The 24,445-nt window shown below is 41.8% G+C and overlaps 1 protein-coding gene across 2 annotated transcripts in view; it reads left to right on the top strand.

Moving 5' to 3' along the window:
* Map4k5 (mitogen-activated protein kinase kinase kinase kinase 5) overlaps positions 1-24,445 on the top strand; it is a 93,351-nt gene that overhangs the window by 49,923 nt on the left and 18,983 nt on the right. For both annotated transcript variants that reach the window (NM_001192016.2, XM_087554387.1), the window contains exons 11-22: positions 1,335-1,416; positions 2,308-2,424; positions 6,266-6,344; positions 13,053-13,111; positions 14,165-14,232; positions 16,489-16,531; positions 17,034-17,187; positions 18,173-18,270; positions 18,762-18,803; positions 19,848-19,932; positions 21,100-21,179; positions 21,539-21,599. In NM_001192016.2, the coding sequence (NP_001178945.1) occupies positions 1,335-1,416; positions 2,308-2,424; positions 6,266-6,344; positions 13,053-13,111; positions 14,165-14,232; positions 16,489-16,531; positions 17,034-17,187; positions 18,173-18,270; positions 18,762-18,803; positions 19,848-19,932; positions 21,100-21,179; positions 21,539-21,599 (968 nt within the window). The remainder of the gene's footprint in view (positions 1-1,334; positions 1,417-2,307; positions 2,425-6,265; positions 6,345-13,052; positions 13,112-14,164; positions 14,233-16,488; positions 16,532-17,033; positions 17,188-18,172; positions 18,271-18,761; positions 18,804-19,847; positions 19,933-21,099; positions 21,180-21,538; positions 21,600-24,445) is intronic.

Below are 24,445 nucleotides of genomic sequence, written 5' to 3'. Positions count from 1 at the left end.
GCGAAGGACGCACTGCTAGTTTTCATCTTAATCCTTTCCCTTTTGCAGCCATCGTTAGACTTCATGAGTGTTAGATGGAAAAACTGAAAACTTTCCTGATTAAAATCTGCATACATTTTATAAAGTAAACCAGCAAATAAAGGTTTCTAATATCACAAACACAGTTCTTGCATAGGTGTATGGATTTCTTGGAGGTCTGTTATACACATCCGAATGTGTGTGTCCATTTATTTTTCTGATACGACAGTCTGTCTATACTGTAAAATTCAGATTCTAGTAGCCCCCCACCCCAGTAGACTCTGAACTGCTTTATGTGTCATAACCTGTGGGGTACAGCTTCATCTAGGGGTAAGGTGCTGGCAAGAACAACAGGCAAGTCACCCTATAGTGTGCCTTTCTGTGCTGACACAGCCTCAACCTCCTAGCATTTTGGAATTGGAAGGCTTTGTGACAAGAATACCTTAATATTCACTCAGGGACAGTGAGTATTGTGTATCAGCATTAAGTTCATGGTCAGATTCCAGAGACACTGTTAACATCAGACTCCCTACCACTCTATCCCACTGTTTCTCCTGAGTGTCTCTCACAAGTCACCACAGGCAGAACAGTGAGGCATTTCTCTGCTGAGATGTGCTGTGTTGTCTTGGCTAGTTACTATGGCAACCTCTGTGGTTCTTAAGCTATTTTCCCCTTGTGGAATCTTGACACTGTCAGAAAGAAGCCTGTTTGTTATTAGTAATGAAGATAGAATTCTTTCTCTTTTCTTTCCTTTTTTAAATTTAATTTTATTTATTTATTTATTTATTTATTTTTATTATTTGCTTCCCCCTCTCCCTGCTTTACCAATGCAGGTAGCAGGGAACCCCTTTTAGTTGCTAAAATCATTCCATTTTCTTTGCCCTTTCATTATGAGTTCCAGAAATTCTTTTAGAATTTAAATTGTCTTGTATTAGTCTCTCTACTCTCCATGTAATCCAACTCAGTATAGAAATAAAAAAAAAAAAATGCTCTGTAAATGCACCTTGAAAGAGGACGACCTTAAATCATGCTTTAGACACGGCCCGCCGACTTCTGTCTGTAGAGCGGTGTTTGAAGTTGTCTATTACGGTTGCTGTTTAATTGCACGGTACTTACAGACAAAACAGCTGCACACGTGTACAGGGGATATGCCGTGTTTCATGTTTAGGTTTTTGGCCTGTATGGAACTAAGAGGCCTAAGGAAAAAGCAGAACGTTGTTTCTCATTTTCTAACTACTCCTCAGTTGATTGTATGTACTAACAGCAGAAAACTAATACAAGGGAAATGTTTTTATACTGTCTCTTTTTATTTGAAGGTCATCGACATTCCATAATTTTGTCAAAATAGCACTAACTAAAAACCCCAAGAAAAGACCAACTGCTGAAAGGCTTCTGACTGTAAGTCACTGGATCATAGAGGGGTTCTGAGGCTCCTGGCAGCTAGACTTGCCACTACAACAAAAGCAGACATTGTAAAACTTAGGCTGTTATTCATGTCTTTAGCAGGGATCAGCCAACTTTCTGTAAGGGACCAAATCTATCTACATACATACATACATGCATGCATACGGACTGTACAGTTTCTGTCACAACTATTTAGTTCTGCCATTGTGACACAAAAGTACCCATAGATACAAACATGGGCATAGTTTTAGCCCCCAAGAAGACTTTATTTACAAAAGTAGGCAAGTCAACAGATTTTGCTGAGACTACAGTTTGATGACCCCAGCCTTTTAGAATACTCTCCAAAACCTTATCATCTAAAATTAGTTGCTTTCTTAATTTATGCAAACTTCTAATGTATTCTACATTTATATGTAATGTAAATACCTTTATATGAGAAAGTAATTAGTACAGCAACCTAAGAAAACTATAATTTAACTGAATTAAATGTGACTATATAACATGCTTTTTCTCTTACTGTTTTGAAACACCCCACAGTATTCATTTGTATACTGGGATAATACATAAATGAACATCATCATTTAGCTGGTAATAGTTTACAGTATAATTTAGATTAAATTAGCTGTACATAAAGAAGTGGTTCACAATCTGATCTAAAATCATCATACATAGGCGATCATACATAGTGATCGTAGTGATCATAGGTGATTGTAAAGATCATAGACGACCGCAGGAAATCATAGGTGATTTCCTCCATATCCGATGCAGAGCCCACTGCTCATCTCTGATTACAAGTTACTGACTTAAAAATCACAATGACATTTTTTTAAGCTAAAATGTGTGATGGCACATTTGTGAAATTTTATTTGTTTGGTTTTTACTTAGCACACTTTTGTTGGGCAGTCAGGTCTGTCTCGGGCCCTCGCGGTTGAACTGTTGGACAAGGTGAACAATCCAGACAACCATGCTCACTACAGTGAGGGTGACGATGATGACTTTGAGGTAAGAATGGGATACAGGCAAATGCTTGAGAATTTTCAGAGACTTTTAACTTGTATTCTGTTTATTTCCGTTATTCATTTAATTTTGGCTTTATAGACAAGGTCTCGCAGGATCCAGCTTGACCTGGACCAGTATGTTGATCAGGCTAACCCTGAGTTCTCAGGTGTCCTCCTGTCTCAGCCTCCCAAGTGCTATGGTTACTGGTGTGAGCCACGGCACCCCAGTTAAGAGTTTATTTTCTTATTTACAACTTCAGTTTAGTTAGAAAGGATGGAACCACAAAAATTAACATTCTGTGTACATGCTTAATCATAGCCTGCTAAGGCTTTTCCTAATCCTGTTCTCTGAGTTCTGAAATCCTTCTCCACTCTCACACACATGCTTAGAGCTCCAGAGGCCTTCTCCCAGGTCTTCTCAGCTTACAGTGAGATGTATCTTCCTCAGAACATACAGAAATGGCATCTGTTGCCTAGGAAACAGAGGCTTTAAGAATTTCGTTTTGGAACAAGAAGGAAAGGTTTAGACACAACACCTGTGCATATAAGTTCATAAAAGAGACTCCTTATAAGTGGAGTTGGTCATTTTTTCATTTTCCCATTTATGTATATTAACAAAATATCGGTAATTCTAAAGCAGTAAGTTGAAATCCTCAATGGGAAAATACTTTTACATAAGTATTGTTCCTTGTATAATCATATGTAGCTATTCTGTTACCATGCACGTCTTCTCTGAAAGCATGATGGGATTATTTTGAGAGTACCATATGCAGTAGCACGACATGTAAATTAAGAATAAGGGACTTTGTGCTCATTGACTGTACCATTGTTCTATTTAAGTGCTTAAAAACTATAGCCCTATATATTATATTGTTCTATAGAATCTTTAAAAGACAATCTGCGTTCTCCTAATGCTTCTTAAAATTATAGTCCTGTTATATAATTTTATTTGATGTTAAATTAACTAGAACTGCAAACATTAAATAAACCAGCCACGCATAAATTCCCTACACACACTAATACTGAGACCACTGTTTGTAGCCTCAAGATTAATACAGCTTGGGCAGGCAAGATGGCTGAATGGTTAGTAAAGGGACTTACAATAACTTGATAACTTGAGACCTGAGTCCAATTCCAGACACTCAAATCTCCACATGTGAATACATGTAGCCAAGGATACATACACATAAATAAATATAATTTTTAAAAATAAGATTAACAAAACTCTATGGCAGGCATATTGACATTCAACTTGTAAACCAAGGACTCAGGAGGATTACACAGAGCCAGCCTAGGTTACATTGTGAGTTCTAATCAAATAAGGGCTACTTTGTAGAAAACCTTTCTGAAAACAGCAAGCAGATTAATCCCATAACTTAAAACTTAACACAGCATGAATGGTTACTTAATTCCCAACTGATCTTTAACTATGCAAAGATACAAACCCCTGGGCTTCCCCTGGGCCTCCCCTGAGCTTCCCTCCTTCTACCTACTTGCTGAGTGCTTTATGGATTTTGTTTGATTGTTAGTTTAGCGATATGCTGCTCTTTCCAGTCCTTGAAACCCAGAACCTTTGATCATATCATGGGGTATGGTGATGTGAGACTGACCCCGTCCCTGCATCCAGAGAGAGTGGGTTAGTCTCAAAGGAGATGCAGAAACATCAACACAAAATTGATAGATCTGACAGTTCCTACAGAGTAGGAAATATAGGGTACTGTGGAGGAATACCACAGATAGGGCAGGAAGGCCAAAAGCTTGAAGGATGACTGAGAATTAGAAAAGAGCAAGAATAAGGTTTGGGGTGGGTGGGTTGGTTGGTTGTTTTGTTTTGCTTTTCAGATTTATTTTATCATTTTTTGGGTACAAGCGTTTTGCCTGGAAGAGGGTGGCATATCTTCTAGAAGAGTTTCAGACAGTCATGAGCTGTCTGTCACGTGGGTACTGGGAATTGAACTTGGATCCTCTGCCAAAGCAGCCACTGTTCTTGCCTGCTGAGCCAACTCTCCAGTCCAATGATAAATAACTTGGATAGAGGAGAGAAGTCATAGCATGTTTTGAAAGCCTGGTGGTAATAGAGAAAGTATACTCCTTGGGGAACTAAAGACAGCTCAGTCTGGCTGGTGTAGGAGATAAGTCGTGGACATAAAGCCTCAGACCATCTCTCTGACCATGCGAAAGCTGTAGACTAAGGCCTGTTAAAGAGCTGCCTACCAGGAGGAGCAGGATAGGGTTAACAGTCCCTTCAGAGTCACCAGAATGACATCCAGAGTGAGACACGGTGAGTGATGGAAGGCCAGGAAGAGAACTGCCGCCAGATCTCAGTTTGAAGCCCTGAGGGATAGAACCACTTCCTGAGGCAAACATGAGCAAAGTCAAGTTTGGAAACGAAGGATGCGTTTACTTTTATACTGAACAACTTCCATATGGAGAGGTCAGGAGTTAGATGCTGGTTGTAGGGGAAGAATTTGGCCTATATAGATGTGAGTCCCAGGAGATTCTTAAATCTTAGACTATCAGATACACACTAGAGAGGGAGAAAAGGGAAGATCGGATACCAATGATGAGGAAGAGAGTATGGATTAATGAAGTTGGTATTCAAGTAGGAACATTAAGCCCCTGTGATGGAAGTGAGAACGGGCTCAAAAATCAGATCGGGAATACAGTGTGGAGTGGAGCTCGAGGTGGCCGAGGAGGAGCCTCTAGGGTGGATACATCTGGCTCTCCACAGCGCCGTGAACCCAGGTCTGCGGGTCACGTCAGCTGTATGGCACCAGCCACTTTCAGAGGCATCAGTAACTGACGAGCATCAGAAGTTTGGTAGCTCAGGGCTGAGCTGGAGGCATAGCTTCAGGTGAGCCTGAGCTTACGCTGAGAGGTGAGAGTCGTAGATGACTCGGTAGTTTATAATGTTCATGCTTTAAGTGCGTGTCAGTGCTGTCGGTTGCTGTTGTTGTTGTCATCTACATGTATGTCTGTGCATCACATGTGTGTCTGGTGCCTGTGGAGACCAGAAAGGGCAGCAGATCTTTGTAACTGCAGTCACAGATGCTTATGAGCCAGCTGCCTTGTGTGTGCTGCAAAATCTCCTGGGTCCTCTAGAAGAGCCCAGGCTCTGAACTAATGAACTCGCCAGTATTTCCCCTAGTACTGCATCCTTATCCACCTGCAAAATTACCCCTTAAAGCTGTCCCTGGTGCTGCCACTCCCTTGCATTAGTCTCCAAACACTTCTTTCTGCTCAAAAAATAAAAATCAAGAGTTATCATCTGACATTCAAGGCCATTTATGATCTGAATTCCGCAGTCCGTCCACACAGTTCCCCCATCTTACCTAATGTCAGTGCTGTCAAGTAACCGCCAAACCGCACTTCCTGCAGATACTCCTATCGTGTGATCCCCTCTATGTCTAGTGCATCTCCAAATTCTGCACAGCCGACGCCTGCTGTAGTTCAGGCCCCGAAAGGAGTGTGTGCCGAGCCTCTGAGCTCTTCAGGGCAGCGTGGAGGAACGGCTTCTTGTCCAGAGTTCAGCAGTATTTCTCTGCTTAATAAATGGCACTACCATTGGCACTTTGAACATAGTCGTATTCTTTGTCTTCCCGAACAGAGCTCTGCAGACAAGGTTTGTCTGACTTCGAATCCCTTCAGAGTTTTTCACGACATAACCATGGGATAACTGAATACGCGTTTACCATATCTGTCGTTCCTCGTGTTGCTGTTGTTTTCCTTAGAAATGTTTTAGTAGATATTTATAGTTGTCAATAAGCAATCGTTTAAAAGGAAAAGTTTTAACCTTTTATTTGCCGCTGAAATTTTAAGTGTGTATGTTATGCTTATATTCACAGCCTCACGCAATCATTCGTCATACCATTAGATCAACAAACAGGAATTCCAGAGCTGAACGGACAGCTTCAGAAATAAACTGTACGTACTTACTAGACACTTTTCAGGGGTGGTGTTGGAGGGTTCATCTGGGTGTTCTTATGTTTTGGGGGATTATAAAATCTTAGACTAGAGCTGGAGAGAGGGCTCAGTGGTTAAAAGCACCCACTAGTCTTCCAGAGGTCCTGAGTTCAATTCCCAGCAACCACATGGTGGCTCACAATCATCTGTAATGGGATCCGATGCCCTCTTCTGGTGTGTCTGAAGATACCTACAGTGTACTCATATACATAAAATAAATTTAAAAATCTTAAAAAAAAAAAAAAAAAGAAAAGCCAATGAGTGTTGAGAGCTTAGTAGGCTGTTAAAAAAAAAATCTTAGACTAATCAAGGCTAAACACTTTGTTTCAGACTACACTGGAAGAAGTATAGGTTGCTTTTCTAGTTTTCCTGGAATTATGTTGGTTATTGTTTTTAAATTGTTCTTATTTTTAATTATGAAGATAATTGTGCCCATTGCTGGAAATTTACAAGAAATAAGAAATAGAGAATTTACATTGCTCACTATCATATAACCTACAGCCATCCCACTGTTAATATTTTTCTGCCTTCTTATTTGCCCATGAGTATTTCATGTGGCTAACAATATACTTTTACATTATAGAGAAACATTTTCTGTTTTTTGGCATTGGCTTTGTAACTCCACTCCATGTTGAACATTGAATTATGTGTATTTAATACTGTAGAAGATAGTCTTATTAGTGGGTGTTTAATACTGTAGAAGATAGTCTATTATTGGGTGTTTGGGTGTGTTTTAAATATTTTAGATCAATGTGAAGATGACTCTTTACAAATGTTTAAAGTAGAATTTTGATTTTTTTTATTTAATGAATTGGTCATAAACAGACAAAAATTTTATACTCAACTGCCTTTGTCTCCTCAGCTGCATTTTAAAAAAATTAGAAGTTTTAAAGGCCTGGGTGATGGCAGCACATACCTTTGATTCCCAACACTTGGAGGAGGCTGGGACTGGCAGGTCTCTATTAGAGTTCAAGACCATCATGGTCTACAGAGTGAGTTCCAGGACAGTCAGAGCTGCACAGAGAAACCCTGTCTCAAAAAAAAAAAAAGTCTGGATATGGATTTGCTGACTTAGACGTGTATTTGTCTCAAGATTTCTTTCCATGTAAAGTGAGATGCATGACTAACAATACAAATAGATTTTTAACCATAATGAGATAAGATGGTTCATTAGGTACTCGAACCAATTAGGATTCTTACAGATAAGTATTAAATCACTGTCTACATTTTATTTTATTTTTATTCTTTGGAAGGTGACTACATTACCCAGGCCAGGTTCAAACTCAGTGACTTCCCTTCCTTGGTCCCTGGAGTCTGAGACTGTAGGGTGTACCACCCCCCCAACCCCACCCCCAGCTTAAGTCCATTTTCTTCAAACCAAGTGTTCTTGGCTCTTTAGAAGAATGCCTTCCCTTACTTAGCCATTGCTCACCAGGACGTGTCATGGATAAGCGAGTAGTAACTCCAGACTCGATGTCTTTGTTGTCGCTATTGCCCAGCGTGCTGTCTCCTTCCCAAAGTCATCTGTTCCGTTATGTGCCTGCTGAGCCATCTTGCCAGAGCCTTGTTGCGTCTTATGGAAGGTTTTGTGCTCTGGGACACCACACATCACCTTCTTGGATGAAGCTGTACTTGTCTGTGCAGCCATATAGTGTTCCGCTAATGTTGTCTGACTTGTCTCTGTTTCTAGACTTTGCTCTTTATGTTAGTCTTTGTTTTAATATATTCATTTTTATTTGTGCGCATGAGTGTTTTGCTCGCATGTGTGGAGGTGCAGCATGAGTGCAACTGGTGCCTGCAGAGGCCAGAAGAGAGTATTAGACCCCTGAACCTGGAGGTGGGGGTGGTTGTGAGCTACCATATGGGTGCAAGAGTAACAAATGATCTTAACACTGATTCCAAAATTGCACAAGCACGTTCTGTGGTGTCTCATAGTTTGCAATTACACTTTCTAGATAAGATACCTACCCCATCGACATGAAGTTAGGAGCAAAGCAGGGCCAGCTTCAGTGCAGTCAGTTGCTTCAGCCCTTTTGGCTCAGGGCCATTTCTTAACACTCGTGATCTCTTTGCTCATGGATTCCAGATACCATCTATACTGTGGTACTAGGTCCCCAGCGCAGCACGCTTGGGAGTGTTACCTCTGCTGAGGTCTGTCAGGCTGTCTCTCCTCTGCTCCTCTTCATTCACTGTCCAGGTGACACATCGTTGTTGTTTTCATTATATCTGGTTGTTATATAAATAAATTTTAGAGTCTTGTTATCTAGTTTTAAAGTTTATTTTCACTAGTGTGTGACTAAATTATACATTCCCAGAGCTGACATCTTTATGACGCTCAGTCTTAGCTAAAGAGCCGCCTCTGCCGGGAGTTGGTTTGTTTTGTTTTGTTTTGTTTTGGTGATGGTCACGATGTAGGTTTTCCTGGGCTGGAGAGACGGCTCAGTGGTTAGAGCACTGACTGCTCTTCCAAGGTCCTGAGTTCAATTCCCAGCATCCCCACGGTGGCTCACGGCCATCTGTGATGGGTGCTGATATCTTCACAGAGCTCGCCTCAGATGGAAGTTGGAATCATTTTACTGACGATTTTCTTCACTTTACATTTAAACATTTATAGACACTGGGATGTTTTATGGCTCTGTTCTTGCTTGCTGAATAGATTTCAGTTCTATTCTGGTTTTTGCTTCAGGGTTTTTGTTTTGTTTTGTTTTTTTTAAGTTGAGCTGGTAACTTACATATAGTAAATGATCAACTCTTATATGTGACACATGGTGAAATTTAAATATACGTACACCCCTGCGGACTGCCCTCCAGCTCACCGTGCAGAACACCGCTGCAGTCTCAGACTTCGCCTCGCTCTGTCACGCTTCGTACCCTTCCACTGTGTCCCTGAATCCAGTCAGTATTCTGATACCTGTCACATAGGTTCCTTTTTAGCTGCTCTTGACTTTTACACAAATAAGCTTGACACAGTAGACTCTTTAATTCAGCCATATCTGAGAGTCGTTCATACCATCGTGTAGGAATACAGACTAGCAAAATCTTGCATTGATGAGTATATTACGACACATCCATTCTGTTGATTTTGTATTGGGTTGTTATGATCACTCTATGTGTTCTTTCTTTATATTTTTAGTAGGCCTGAATAATTTTTGAACCTGACTGTTGATATAACAAAGAATCTAAAGCAAACAAAGGAAGAGAGATTTGGTTTGGCTCATGGTCTCTTAAGTTTCAGTCCATGGTCAGTTGGCTCTGTTGTTTCTGGGCCTGCACTGAGGAAGAACAGTATAATCAGGTCCATCATGGAAGAAAGCTGTTACCCACATGGGATGAGAAGTCAGAGAAAGTAAGATGAGCTAGAGTGCACAATCCCCAATGACCATCAGTTAGGCCCCGCCTTTCATCTGTCCTTCATCTCCCAGTCGCCTTTCCATTTCGTACTCAACCTTGAATTAATCCATTCTGAGGTCACAGCCCTGTGAGCCCATCAGCTGGCAACCATGGATTTTCATGGCCATCTCACATTGAAGCCATAACAGATCCTGTGCTAAACTGACCAGGGATAAAGAAATAGTTCAACAAATTAATATTTATTAATTCCTTGCAGTGACATAAAACATACCATAGAAATGATGGGGTGTCATATCTAACAAAACAATGGGAGTAATAGAATTGAGGTGACTCAGAGCGAAGCAGTGTGTGTGTGAGGGGAGCTCTGGCTCAGCTGTGGAAGCAGACTGAGGCCTCCTGCAGCTGGGCCCTATGTTTAGGAATGCCTTCCTTTGAAGCTTGGTGTCTGGGTTGCATTTGAGTCAGTGACTTAGATCTTCCAGTCATAATACAGTGATTCACTGTAATGAGCAAGACTTACACAGGAGGTTCCTGACAGTCTGACTTAAAGAGCGGCTTCTCAGAGAGCCGTGGAGCTCAGAGAGAGTACTCATTACATGAAACGTGACACATGCAGAATATCCTTGGGAGAAATCACGTTCCTTCCAGACTTTGCATTCGGATTTGTTGTTTTTCCTCCCGGATGGTGAATGCCAGGAAGGATTCCACCACCCCCTCTCTCTCTGACCAAGATATAGGCATATTAGTATCGTGGCACATAACCTCAGAATTCACAAGTTTGAGACAAAGGATGGCTTGGTGAAACCCTTGCCTTTTTGTTTTGTTTTGTTCTTTAAGACAAATAAATGAAAGTTTTAAACAAGTTGAGTAGGCTTTACAAGCTTCTTACACTTCCCCAGTCTAAAGTGTCTTATTTTATATCCTTTGCCTGAATGACAGTGAAGCCTATTAAACTTCCTCGCTGAACTAAACCCCGACCGACCGTCAGGAAACATGCTGCCCCTGGCTCGGGTTTCTGTTTATCCAGGCACATAGAGGAGCCGCCTTCAGCATAGACAGTTTACGCCACTGGACTCAGCTCTGTTGTCTGGCTGGGGCACAGTAAGCTGCTTAGGTGTGTGGGTCCTTGCTTTTCATTGGCTGCTGCTCCTTTGAAATGCCTGCATGGTCTGCTCTGCACACGTGTGAGTCGTGTTACTGTGAACACACTGGTCGCAGACTGCAGCTTTGCTCTTTCTACGCACCTTCTCATCCACACATGACAGGAACTTGTTCCTGTGTCCACTCTGCTGTTAAGCCATTCAGTGAGTTTTATGTCAGGTACAGTGATTCTCAGATGTAAATTTTAGTCATGCACAGATTGCACGTGTACATATAAACACATACTTAGACATATAATTTCAGTTTCTGTGTTGAGATTGTCTGCTCACCCAGGTCTCTCTCTTAAGTGCTCTTACGATACATCCTGTCTGCTGATCACCTATATTGTCTGTTTCTTTTCCTCAGCTGTCTTTGACTCCTGTTTTCTACCTTCAACTTTATCCAGGATGTGTTTTAAATCTTTACTTGTTTGTTTGTTTGTTTGTTTGTTTGTTTGTATCTTGGTCACGCTAACACCATACTGAGCATCTGAATTTTGTCCTCTTCCTTTGAGGAATGAATGACCTGGCAGGCAGCTGACTCTTTTAAGGTTCCCATCTTGTCTCTCTAGACTGTTTATACAAGGTTCTTCTGGGCAGAGTCTCAGGCGTCTGTCCTCATACTGCAGGCTGTGCTAAGACTGTCCCTTGCTTACAGTGCTATCTTCCAGCTCGACCCAGCTGCCTGTAACTCCAGTTCCAGTGGATCCCTCAGGATCCTGGACACACACCTGGAGGCCAAACACTGATACACATAAAATAAAAACAAATCTCCTTTCAAAAACATTTGTAGTTTATATTAACTGTTTTTGGTTTTTTGGTTTTTTGGGGTTTTTTTCGGAGCTGGGGACCGAACCCAGGGCCTTGCGCTTGCTAGACAAGCGCTCTACCACTGAGCTAAATCCCCAACCCCATGTTAACTGTTACTAATGAATAGTGGCTTTTATTTTAGATTGTTGCTTTAAATAGATGACATTTTATGAAATGTCTTCCTCTCTTGGGCCAAAAATTTTATGGCAGACATGGGCCAAAAATTTTATGGCAGACATGGTTGTACACACTTGTTACTCCCCCCCCACCCCCCAGCACTAAAGAGTCTAAGGCAGGAGGAAGGCTCAGAGTTGGAATCCAGCCTAAGCTGCACATAGTGAATCCCAGGCCAGCCTGGGTTATGTGACAGGCCATTGAGGGGTGGGGGGGACAGGGAAGGAGGGAGGGAGGGGGAGGAGGAGGAGGAGGAGGAAGAGGAAGAGGAAGAAGAAGAGGAAGAGGAGGAGGGGGGAACAAGGGAAAGCTTATGGTTTACTGTTTGGCTCCATATAATTAATTACGTTAGCAGTTCATATTTCTTTTTACATCTTGTTTTTAAAGATTAAATACAACTAGCTTTATTTGAAAGCCTTTCAGCAATTAGCTAAGATTGCATTTAGAAATCTTATATGTGTAAATGTTGAAAAAAAACTTCAGCCTTTTAGTCACATTAGTCTCTTAAAATTTTTAAAGTTATAATAGCTTGAAGTAGGTAATGAAAATGTTTCTCTGTTATAGACCATTTCATCTAAAAGAAATTGCTTTTTGAATACTTTGGGTAATTCTGAAAGTGGTCTGATGAGCTCAAATAACCTGCAGGCAGAAAGCGGCCGTAGAGGAGGAGCTCCGCTCTGACAGCCCTGTGGTGCTCCTTAGGGGATCGTGCAGAATGTTGCTAGGTTTCTTCACCACAGAGCTGTTGCTTCATCTCAAAACAGCATCTGCAATCTTTGAAGTTTTGTTTATTTTGTTTTGTTTTTTGTCATCTACTTCCAATAAATTTTAAATGTTTTCTCTTAACACAAATTTGGGGGTTGGGGATTTAGCTCAGTGGTAGAGCGCTTAAGGCCCTGGTAAGGCCCTGGTAAGGCCCTGAGTTCAGTCCTCAGTTGGGGTGGGGTAACAAAAGTACTTTTTAAATTTCCTAGTCTCAGCCAAGGATTAAGCCTAGAAAATGGGAGGACTCTCTCTGATTGTTACTTTATCTGGGTGGATATAAAGATGTTGTGTGGTAGGAATAAGAAATTTTTCCCCTGTGCCTCAATGGCGGACATTCTCATTTCATCCCTTAAACTAACCATGTAAGATGATGACTTTATATGTGTGTATGTATTTTTATACACTTATGCATCTGTTCTATATTTTGCAGTTGACAAATTACAGTTTGAACCTCCTCTAAGAAAAGAAACAGAAGCCCGGGATGAAATGGTAATTGACTTTAAAACATTTTCATGTTTGAGAAAACTTAAGAGTAAGATATATTTCAGGAAATAAAGTAGCTACTTTTTCTTAACATATTAACTTTACTAATCCAGTTCACACTCTGAAGTGTGAGAAATCTATAGAGGCACTTTGGTGGTACTACAGACCATGTGGTTTGACCGAGTACTCCCAGTACTCTGGGTGCACATGAATTACTTAACTCCGACTGGGACTCAGCCCTTAACCCTGTCCTTACTGGTTCTCTTGAATTTTCAGGAAGCACATTTGCACTGCTGTCCTGTTTAAGGTGTCTTATCTGTGGGGTTGGGCACGTGGCTGATGGTGGGATACTTGTTGTGAGTTCTAGCATCTGTTCGTTACTATAGCCTCATGGGCTTCGTTTGTTGTTTGTGAGGGGACTCATGGTGTAGCCCTCCAATCGCCGTAGTCCTCCACTGCTTCAGCTGCCTAGTGCTGGGGTGGCAGGCATATGTCCTCACACCAAAGTGACATCATTTCAAAATTAACTGTATATTTAATCCTTTTTATATAGGACTAAATAAGTAAGATATTGTTAAGATTAGCATAGACGGTTCCTTAATAGCTACTTTTTTATTGTTCTTGTTTTCTTTTGTTTTTCAGTCAATATAAGTACTGTTCCTAGTGGATTTTAATGGCATTCTTGCCGCTCATTTCTGTATGCATCAGCGTTTTTCATACACATTAAATGGATTATTTAATTGTCTTGACCAATGGAGTAGTTATGCAAATAAAATTTTTGTGGGTTATTTTGTTTTTGTTTTTACTTGTCAGATTGAAAGCTATATTTAGTAGATATGAGGAAGTTCAGATGATAATGAGTCATTGATCTAAATGTGTCCAATGACAGAATAAATTGTGGAGGCATAAAACCGATTAGATGCCATGGTAACTAGCAGCCACAACATCCGGGTTTTTCTTGAACCAGATAATTTGGCTGATCTGTAATTAGTAAATCAAAAGTGTGATATTACCTTAGTTAATGTGTGAAAGTAACACTCAACACTGTGATCTGCACAGGGATTATCTTCAGAACCAAACTTTATATTACATTGGAATCCTTTTGTCGATGGTGCAAATACAGGCAGGTAAGTGGCTTTCTTATTAATAACTTGATTATGTGAACGGCTTTGATGGAGATTTGTCTTAAAGTTACCAGTTAGAGCTCTAACTTACGTTATTGACAAAAATGTCATGAACTATTTAGTAATGCTTTTAAATGGGGGGGGGGGGGTATCTTCTTCATTGTTTTGTTTTTCAGTTGTTTGCTTTGCAACAGGACCATGTTATGTAGCCCTGGCTTGCCTGGCACTTCCTAGTTAGGCCAAGTTGGCCTTGCACTTGCAGCCATTCTCCTACCTCTGCCTCCAGAGTGCTGGGGCCACAGGCATGTGCCACCATTCCTGGCATAGTTTTTGTTGTAGTCCGAATATATTGTACGTAATGCTGATGTATTGAAAGATGTCATTGGGAAATAATACTGGAGGGTGGTCAGGAAGCCCTTGCTCTGCTTCTGTAATGGGAGTCTCTTCACATACTTCACCTGTCTTTATTCAACAGTGATTGAGGGGCTGACCTCAGTGAGCCACTGACTTGTTTATGTGTTTGTGCATTTCAGTGACCTGGAGAATTCATTGAAAATGTAGACTTCTGGGTCCCCATGTTAGGCCAGCAGAGCTGAGTTGATAGAGCCATGTTGGCCAGTAGATAGAGTTGGCAAACTGTATCCTGTGGGTCAAAGCTAGCTGCTGCCCATTCATTAAGAATGGTATTTGGGGAAGAAAGGATGGAGAAACATAAGAAGGGGAAAGCAGGTGGAGAGATGGCTCAGCAGTGAAGAGGACTTGTGTCATCCCCGTCATGCCCACCCCCAGAAGCCAATGCCCTGTTCTGGCCTCTGCAAGCAATTGCACACATGGTATAAATACATACACATAAATTTAATAAATAAAAGTTTAAGTTTAAAATGGATATTTTCATTTTGAATGGATAAAAGTAAAATTATATAATTTTGTTATATAAAAAGATTTCAAGAAATTAATGCCTTGTCAGGTCAAGATTTATTGGGAAACAACCATATTAACTACTTTATGTACCATTTATAACTGTTTGCACCTATATTGGTAGAGCTGTGATTGCTGTATGCCATCTGACCTATACAGTATTTCAGATCTGGCCCCTTAAAAAGTTTGCCAACAGCCTTAGAGAATGGAATCTAAAGATCCTAGTAGGTAGTTTCCCACTTCACTGAAAGACTGGAGAAGTGTACGTGACCACTGAGGGATGCCACTGTCTCTCAGACTTTGCCAGCTGGTCGCCTGGCGCTCTCAAACTGCAGGCTCTGATGCAGTGGTCTTCCAAGTGTTCATTGTCAACGGTCTCAGCCCCACCCCCGCCCCTTGAGTAACAAAGGGTTAATCGTGCAGGCCCATGCACCCATGGGCTCCAGAATTCTGAGTTTCACTGTTGGCTCTTTTGTTCTTGTGTGCTTTTGTTTTCTTTTGGTTGTTTTGACATTTGGTTTTTGCTGTTTTAAGGCAGGATCTCATATAGCACAGGCTGGCCTTGCGCCCCTAGTCTACCTAGCCTCTGCCTGCCCTCTCAGTGATAGGATTATACCTATCATGTGCGTCATACTCCACCCTTGGTTGGAGGGAGATTTGATTTTACTTTCTGATTTCTTATAAATGCACAGCCTGGTTTTGTTTGTTCTCTTTCCATTAGTTTAGGTCCTTTAGGGATCAGTGCGACATCGATTCTGTAAACAACATGTTAGCCAAAAAGTAGCTGAGAGTGACATACCCGTGCTACTGTCCCCATACACGTGACACACCTCGCCCACGTCACTCAGGCTCTGTTGGGTTGGCACCAGGCCTCCCAGCACTGGTCTTCATTGTACACCAGTCAGTGCGTCTCTTGACAAAGTAAAGTCCACTGCATCTCAAGCATCATCACATCCGGTTATAAAGGGTCTCTGTGAGTTCTGTCCCAAACAGGTCTCCACAGGCTCCAGGGTCGTGGACGGTTGGTTTGTTTCTTTTGTTGCTTGGAAACAAAACCAGAGCCCTGTCATACTAACCATGTGCTCTGCCCCAAAGCCTGAATTTACTTCTCTACTAAGCTTCATCGAATTTAAGTTACACATCAAGTCCAGCAGAATAGCATGAAGAAGACTGTACCTCTTGACTGTAGCCGGTCTGATAGGGTCTTAGAATGTGAGGTCAGAGGTCACATCACTGTTTGTCTCTCAGAGCCTCTGGATGTAAACGTCTCAGTGACGTGTGGTGGTGTCGTCTATGTCCAGTCACGTATGACCATCTAAATTGAGCTTTTTCTTTGATTAGATCAACGTCTAAGCGAGCCATACCGCCTCCGCTACCTCCCAAGGTAGGTTACCGAAGGATTTGGAACAATAACTCTTTATATAACTACATTTTAAAAATAATTTCATTGGCTTTGTTGAAGTTTTCAAGTTTATTAATTTTCTATAGAAGATGGAGATAGAAAGTACATTGCAAAGATGATTTTATGTGAAAGAGTGTTCTTTAATAGACGCCAGAAAGAAATGGGGCTTTGCTCCTTTGGAATGGTATTTGTCTGATGGAGGGAGATAGAAGGTTTATTAATCATCACTATTTATGACTATAATTTGACATTTCAATCGAACCATTCTTCAGTAAGTCATTGCCTTGTCAGTTTCTACTTGTTAAATATATGGCAACTGCTTACATAATTTTATTGGTTATAAAAGTTTTATGATTTGTTGTTGGGACTCATTTTAAAACCCTCATGTTAAATTCATAGTTGTGTTGGGCAGTGACTCACTTGGGTACGTTGCTGAAGATCACTGTGACCTTTTACAGAATACTTTCTTACCCTCTGTCATTAGCCAAGGATAAACAGTTACCCTGAAGAAAGCCTCCCAGATGAAGAAAAATCCTCAACCGTCAAACGTTGCCCTGATCCGGAGACCAGAGCACCTCAGGTCCTCAGAAGACAGAGTAGCCCAAGCTGTGTTCCTATAGCGGAGACATCCTCTGTAGGTACGGCCAGCATCCCAGGAGTGCACAGCATCACAGTCTGTGATCTAGATGAGCCAGACAGATGGGGTGGAAAGCCATTCTCCTCCTGGGTCTAAGACTACTACCTCTTTTCTTCAGTCTGCAGAAGGACTTCTGCAGTTCAGACTTGGTTTTGGTGTTTTAATTATCCTATTTAGTCCTAAATGGACTATTTAATTATAGTCCACACAAATGGACTACAAGAGATTCGGACCATTTCAGCCTCGTTCAGCCACTTAGTAAATTTTATAGGATCCAGAGGAAGAGCCCACGGTTCTGCCCTCTAGGAGGGTTATACCTATACACAAATAACAGTATAAAAGATGACAGCGCCCAGTGATGCTTGCCTGTCATCCCAGTGCTCCAGGGTAGAGACCAGCCTAAACAACATAATAAGGCAGTCTCTGTAATTAACTTAAAAAAATTAATATGATGGAGGGAAACAAAGAACAGCGGGTGTGTGGTGTTTCTTAAAACAATAACCATATTAGCAGAGCCCCGATGTTTCTGGGAGACGGGAGGCTAGAGAATAGTAAGTGGGTTATTGGAGGGTGCTAAGGAGCTTCAGGAGCTTACAGGGGGGCGAGCCAGAGCTGGGGATTCTTGGAGACTAAGGAGGGGAAGATGCTCTGGCATCTGGGTCTTGTTTGAGGTGTCTCATATGCTGTGGGAGTGATATCTAAGGTAGGACGGGCGTGTGGATTGATCTCCGTTGGGAAAGGTGTCGAGTGTCACCGTCAGTGGGGTAGGTGTTATTTGTGTTCACAATGTGTTTGTCTTAACTGAAGAGCACCACTAAGGATGCAGTGCAGCCTGAGTTTGGAGGGCAGCACCAAAGATAAGTTAACTCATCTGACAGAAGCGTGCTCCCACAAACACCCAAGAGGAAGGGAAATAATAGGGGCAAAGAAAAGTTATTTTTCACAGAATGTCTTTTGTGTGTTCACTTTAACCACGGCTCCCGTAGGAAACGGCAATGGAATTTCAAAACTGATCAGTGAGAACACGGAGGGATCAGCACAGGCTCCACAGTTACCTCGGAAAAAGGACAAGCGGGACTTCCCTGTGAGTACAGCGGGCGCTCAGACTCTGTTCATAACTCATATCCTCTTCAAGGGTAAGAACCAAGGGACTCGAGTTGAGCATGGCGGTGTCCCAGCTTCACCAGAGGCTGAAGAAGACTCCCTAGAGCTCAGAAGTTTGCAGTCATGGAGACAACACGAAGACTCTGCTTCTTTTATATGGATAGAGAGGTGGCTCAGCAGTTAAGAGTACTACCTGCTTTTCCAGAGCCTGGGTTCAGGTCCCACACCCGTCTGTGATTTCAGTCCCAGGGGATCTGACTCCCTCTTTGGGCTTCCACCAGCAGCAGGCACACACACAGTGCACATATAACCATGCAGGCAAAACACTCATAAACATAAACTAAAAATAACTTTAAAACAGGTATTTTATATGTAATAACTGAAATAGTAAGTGGCTCGTGGTTTATTTTTAAACCTAGAGTTTCTTACAGTATTAAAAATTACCTTTAAAAAAATATTTTTTTTTCACAGAAACCAACCATCAATGGCCTTCCCCCAACCCCAAAAGTGCTGGTAAGGACTGTTTTCATGAGACCTGTGAGCTGATGTTTTTTTTAAATCTCTTTAGAAGCAGTAGAAGTAGATTTCCTGTCAAGTCCATTCAGCCACCAAAAGAAAGAATTTTATAAAACGAAGTTGGGGGTAGACATAACTGCACTGCCGTCTGATCACACACTCCAGTTGGAGTGCAATGGTTAAAATTTGGAGACCAAGTTGGATGTAATAGCAGGTCTATATAATCTTGGCGTTCTGTGATGCTAAAGCAGAAAAATCAAAGCTCAAAGTCAGCCTGGTCCACACGGGGAGTTCCAGGCTACATCTGATTGATATCAGAGGAGGAGGAGGGGAGGAGGCAGAGGATAAGTTCTGGGAGGGAGGGGGCAGAGAGAGAGGAGAAAAGCAAGAACAACAACAACAACAAAAAAAAAAAACCCAAAATAGAGGATTCATAAATTCTGGCCATGGTTCTCACACCAGCATCTAAACGCAGCTTAGTTTGAATTTGATGTTAATGCTGGGCCTATGTGGTCACTGTCTCTCTGCCCCGGAGCCATTCTCACATTGAGCTATGCACAACAGAAAACAAAAGGATGCTTGGGTTCACACGTACTCTGTCATCTAACGAGATCGTCTGCTGGATGTCCTGCCAATCACGGAAACAGGGCGCTCTCTTTATGACTTACACTCAGTGGTTCAGTTAACTAGAATATAAACTTGGTCTCTTGTCCATTGCATGCATTCTAAAATTATATTGCAGTCTTAGAACTGCAGTGATGCTGAAGAAATCAAATGTTATTTCACTTTAGTAATGTAAGTCCTGAACTAATAACTTAAAGCTCATTAAATGTGTAGATGTTTGGTAAATTTGACACGTTGACTCTAAAATGGAAAGAAAGGGAAGGCCATGACTCTTGGGAGAAAAAATTTTAACTGTGTTGAAAATTTGTATTTTGTTTTGAGGTAAAACCACAAATTTTTTTCAAAAAGTTTGTATTGCATGATTTTCTAGAAATATTAAAATTACATAAAATAAGCCATATTTCTTTCTTTATAAAGATGGGAGCATGCTTTTCAAAAGTATTTGATGGCTGCCCTTTGAAAATTAATTGTGCAACATCCTGGATACACCCTGATACAAAAGGTACAATTTCTCAATTATATGTGTGTGTGTGTGTATGTGTGTGTATACACATATGTATGTATGTATGTATGTATGTATGTATGTACATACCTCCTATAAAATACTTATTGTAGGGAAGATCTTTATAATTAGTGAATTGAAACTGTTAACTTTAAATTTAATCACCGTATATACTAAATGGTGTAGGAACCTATGACAAGCTAAGTAAGCTGGTAGTAAGCTTGATTGAAGACCTTTAAAGTTGAACATGTCTAGGAACTGTCCTTGTGAGGATGCTAAAGAGCTGTCACAGCTGTTGTTCTTGGTTTATAAGGATGAGACGATTGTAATGAGCCATTGGTGTCCACAGGCAGGCAGGGCACGGCGTTCTCTCAGTCTCAGTACTCTTTGGCTGTACAAAACAACATAAGAACCACACTAAAGTATTTAGGACTAAGGGGTTTTGTGCTCATAGCTTAGCTTGGGGGGCACGAGTGGGCATGCGTGAGGAAAATGTAATTCATTATCAGTCTGAGGTATACTGGGACGATATCTAAAAAAAAAAAAAAGGAGAGACCAGGAACTTATCCATATATCTATTTCACTGCCTCCACCATTTTAATATCTGCAATCTAACACTCAGTTTAAAATTCCACATCAGTCCCTTTAGATTAATTAGGCGTCATGTTCAGTAGGATGCGTCTGCCACTGTGACCGTTCTGACACTTGCGTCTTCCGAGGATTTGTGGGGATGTCAGTGCCGTGTGCTTCAGTGTGTGACAGCCCCTCACTTCCTGTCTGTTTCACACCTACCTTCCTCAGAACTCGGTTCTCTTGAGTGGTAATACTATATACTATTTAGAAAGCAGCCTCTGATCGTGAAATATGCCCATTCTTCGTGGTATGGCATGGCGTATGTTTGTTGTACATGTGAGTGTTTGGAGAGGACTTGCAGAAATGCACCACTGTAACAACCGTTTCAAATTCCGTTGAGAGGCAGCATGACAGTGAAGGCTTACCCAGCATATATTAACTTTTGAAAACATGGGAAAGTGACATGGTGGCATGAGTGCTAGAAAATGATTGTGAATGTGTGGCCGACTCATGCTAAATATTACTACATACAGCCCTTATCTGAGTGGACAGTTTCAGAAAATGATAATAGATTCTGGTAACTTGCTATTACAGACCAGTACATTATTTTTGGGACTGAAGATGGTATTTACACATTGAATCTCAATGAGCTACATGAAGCAACTATGGAACAGGTAATAAGAATTTTAACATAAAGAATTAGTTTGAGCAAACTGGACAAAAGTATCATAGTTCAAAATGTTTGTATGGGCTCTAGTCTTAATTTTTATGGCTTAAATATTTAAAGGGGTGACATGGTACTGTCCTCCTGATTGTGTTGATTGTGTTTTCTCTTACGGTTTTGAGAGTTTTCACAAAGAGAGAATTTTATAGTACTGTGTGTTTTGGGACCTGAGCCCTGTGCATGGGAGGGAAGCCCATGCTCTGCCTCTGAGTCCCATCCCCAGCAACACCTTCACTGTGGGGGACCTGGGACAGGGTGAGAGGAGAGAGCGGACGCCTTACAGTTTAATAATCTTCTTCTTCCCTTCAGTTATTTCCACGGAAATGCACATGGCTCTACGTCATCAATAATACACTGATGTCATTGTCAGGTATGCATGATGGTGAACCAGAGGCAAGCAGAGAAATGTAATTTTAGTGTACACTATATGACTGTGCCACATGTTGTTTGAGAAAGGATCCGGTCGTCTGTGAGGGCTAAATTTCCCAGACTCCTTCCTGCATCTAGACACCCAAGGGAGGGGAGCATGGTGGTGATGTGCTGAGCCCATTTTCTTCCACAATGTTTGCCATTGCTGGCTGCACTCTGCCTCCCTTTGAGTGTTAGCAGTGTAGCTGGAGGAAGCAGAGGGTCAAGCTACCTCCTTTCTCCATGAGCTCTAGCAAAACACCCACTCTTAGCCTCAATTTTCCTAATTATCAAAACAGGACAGTGGCATTAAAAACAAAAAACAACAACAGAGGTCTCAAGGTTGTTGTGAGGGTTAAGTAAAATAACAGCTCAGTGCTAAATTATATAGTCTTGATATAAATATTGTTCTAGATCGATATAAAGTACCTAGATTGGTGCATTAACGTCTTCTCATCCAGGGGTCTGGGGCGATAGATATCTCAGTCTGTAGAGTGCTTTCCAGCAGGCTGTGTTCTATCCCCAGCCCCCATGTAAAGAGCCAGGTGTGGTGCACATTTGTAATTCCAGCAGTGGGAGGCAGAGGCAGGAGGCTCCTGGGGCTCACTAACCAGCAAGCCTAGCCTGATAGTGAGTTCCAGACCACAAAGAGAACTGTCTCAAGAGAAACACTGACTGAAGAACAGCATTCAATATTGATCTCTAGCCTACTCAACACATAGAATATATATGCCAATGCTTGTGCACGCACACAGGCACACAAAGCTTATCTAAACAAGGAGATTCCAGAACAACCTATTCTGATTTTAGCATTGTCAGGTTTTTGGTAGCTGGTTGTAATGAAAGGATCAGTTATGTTACCATATCTTTAGACTTCGTCTTGTAGTTCTTATCCAGTGTCTTATTCACTGTCCCGTTGCTGTAAAGAGACACCATGACCAAAACAACTCTTATAAAGAGGCAGCAATCAACTGGGGCCTTCTTTACACTTTCAGAGTTTAGTCGATTATCATCACAGCGCAGGAAGGTACCAGGTTAGTCAGTAGCTATGGGCTACATCCAGGAGACTAGGGCTGGCCTGGGTAATAAGGCCAAATGACCAATCCTTCTAATCCTTTCAATCATTGCCGTTCCCTAATGACTAAGCTTTCAAATATATGAGCCTATGGGACCCACTCTTAGTCAAACCACCACACCCACCAAACCGTATTTTCTGACACATTAGACTTACATAGCTACCTGGAGGCTAACGGATTGGCTTCATTTGTAGTACAAGATATCTAATTATTATTTCTCCCTGGCAGAAACTCTTCAGGAATCTGTATTTGAGCTAATAACAATGTTTATGAAAAATATAATCTTTGTGTGTAAGTGGCTTGTAAGAAGCAGAGATCCTTAAAAGCAGTAGTTCTCAAACCTTCCCAATGCTCTGACCCTTTTATAGTGTCTTAGTCAGCGTTTTATTCCTGTGAAGAGACACCATGTCCAAAGTAACTCTTATAAAAGCTAACATTTAATTGGGAGTAGACTACAACAGTTTCAGAGGTTTAGTCCATTATCATCATGGAGGGAAGCATGGCAGCCTGCAGGCAGACATGGTGCTAGAGGAGCCATGAGTTCTACATCTTGATAGGAAGGCAGCCACCGGAGACTGGATCCCACAGGCAGCCAGGAAGACGCTCACTTCCACACTTGTGTGTAGCTTGAGCTTATATATGAGACCTCTGAGCCCGCATCCACAGTGATACACCTCCTCCAACAAGGCCACACCCACTCCAGCAAGACCATGATAGTGCCGCTCCCTGTGGGCCAAGCATTCAAACACATGAATCTGTGGGGGCCATTCCTGTTCTAACTCCCGCATACTGTTCCTCATGTTGTGGTGACTTTGAACCATGAGTTATTTTTGTTGCTACTTCATAACTATAATTTTGCTACTGTTATGTAAATATCTGTGTTTTCCAGGGTTTTAGGTGACCCCTGTGAAAGGGTCATTCTATCCCCCACAGGGGTTGCACCCCACCAGTTGAGAACTGCTGCTCTCAAGAGTACTTAATTTCTTTGGTTTTAATTATGATTAGCCTGTCATTTTTAATTTTATTTAGCAAATATTTATATATTACTCTTGTGAAAGAAACAAATCCAATTCTATTTGAGTGACTTCTAAATTTCTTACCAGACTTAATTCACTTTATTTTCCTTACAAAAAAAAAAAAGACACCTTATGGAGCCACAGCAGGAGCCTGGGTCCTCTGAACCAGAGTAGGGGGTGTGTTTTCACAGATGGTCAGTGAATTCCTGAAAGAGACTTGGTGAGCACAATCTCTTTCCAGGTCTGGGGCCAAGCATTTGTAGATCTTGGAGATGGCATCAAAGGTGAAGTTGCCCAGGCTGGCAGTGTGGCCCCTAGCTGGTATTCGACAACTATCATTACCCCTGAGCAACAGCAGCTTCTGGGGGCAGGGATAGGGTGCATCAGCACAGAGCCACAGTGGCCTCTCACAGTGCATGAGTGGTGTAGGGCTTGCCTATCTTTGGTGCCCACCTACCCCACCCTCCAGTACTTTCTGGACAGGGAGAATATGAAAGCTTGGCCAAGATGATGGCCCTTTAGATGGCCGTGGCTCCCTCCTGGAGCAGGTAACACCAAGACCAGTGAGACCATGGTAGTCCCTACTAGTGGCAAACGCATTGAAGCTGGCCCAGTGCACTGCCCAAGTCCCTTCTGCACTGGGAGGATCTCTAGAACCTCATCCTCTAGGAATACCCCCAGGAAAAGTCAGGGGTCACAGATTTCCTGGTGGCAGG

This window comes from Rattus norvegicus, chromosome 6 (genome assembly GCF_021556685.1).
Source record: "Rattus norvegicus strain SHRSP/BbbUtx chromosome 6, alternate assembly SHRSP_T2T, whole genome shotgun sequence".
NCBI lineage: Eukaryota > Metazoa > Chordata > Mammalia > Rodentia > Muridae > Rattus > Rattus norvegicus.
Note: the sequence above shows the minus strand (reverse complement) of the source record. Positions and strands in the feature narration are given on the sequence as shown.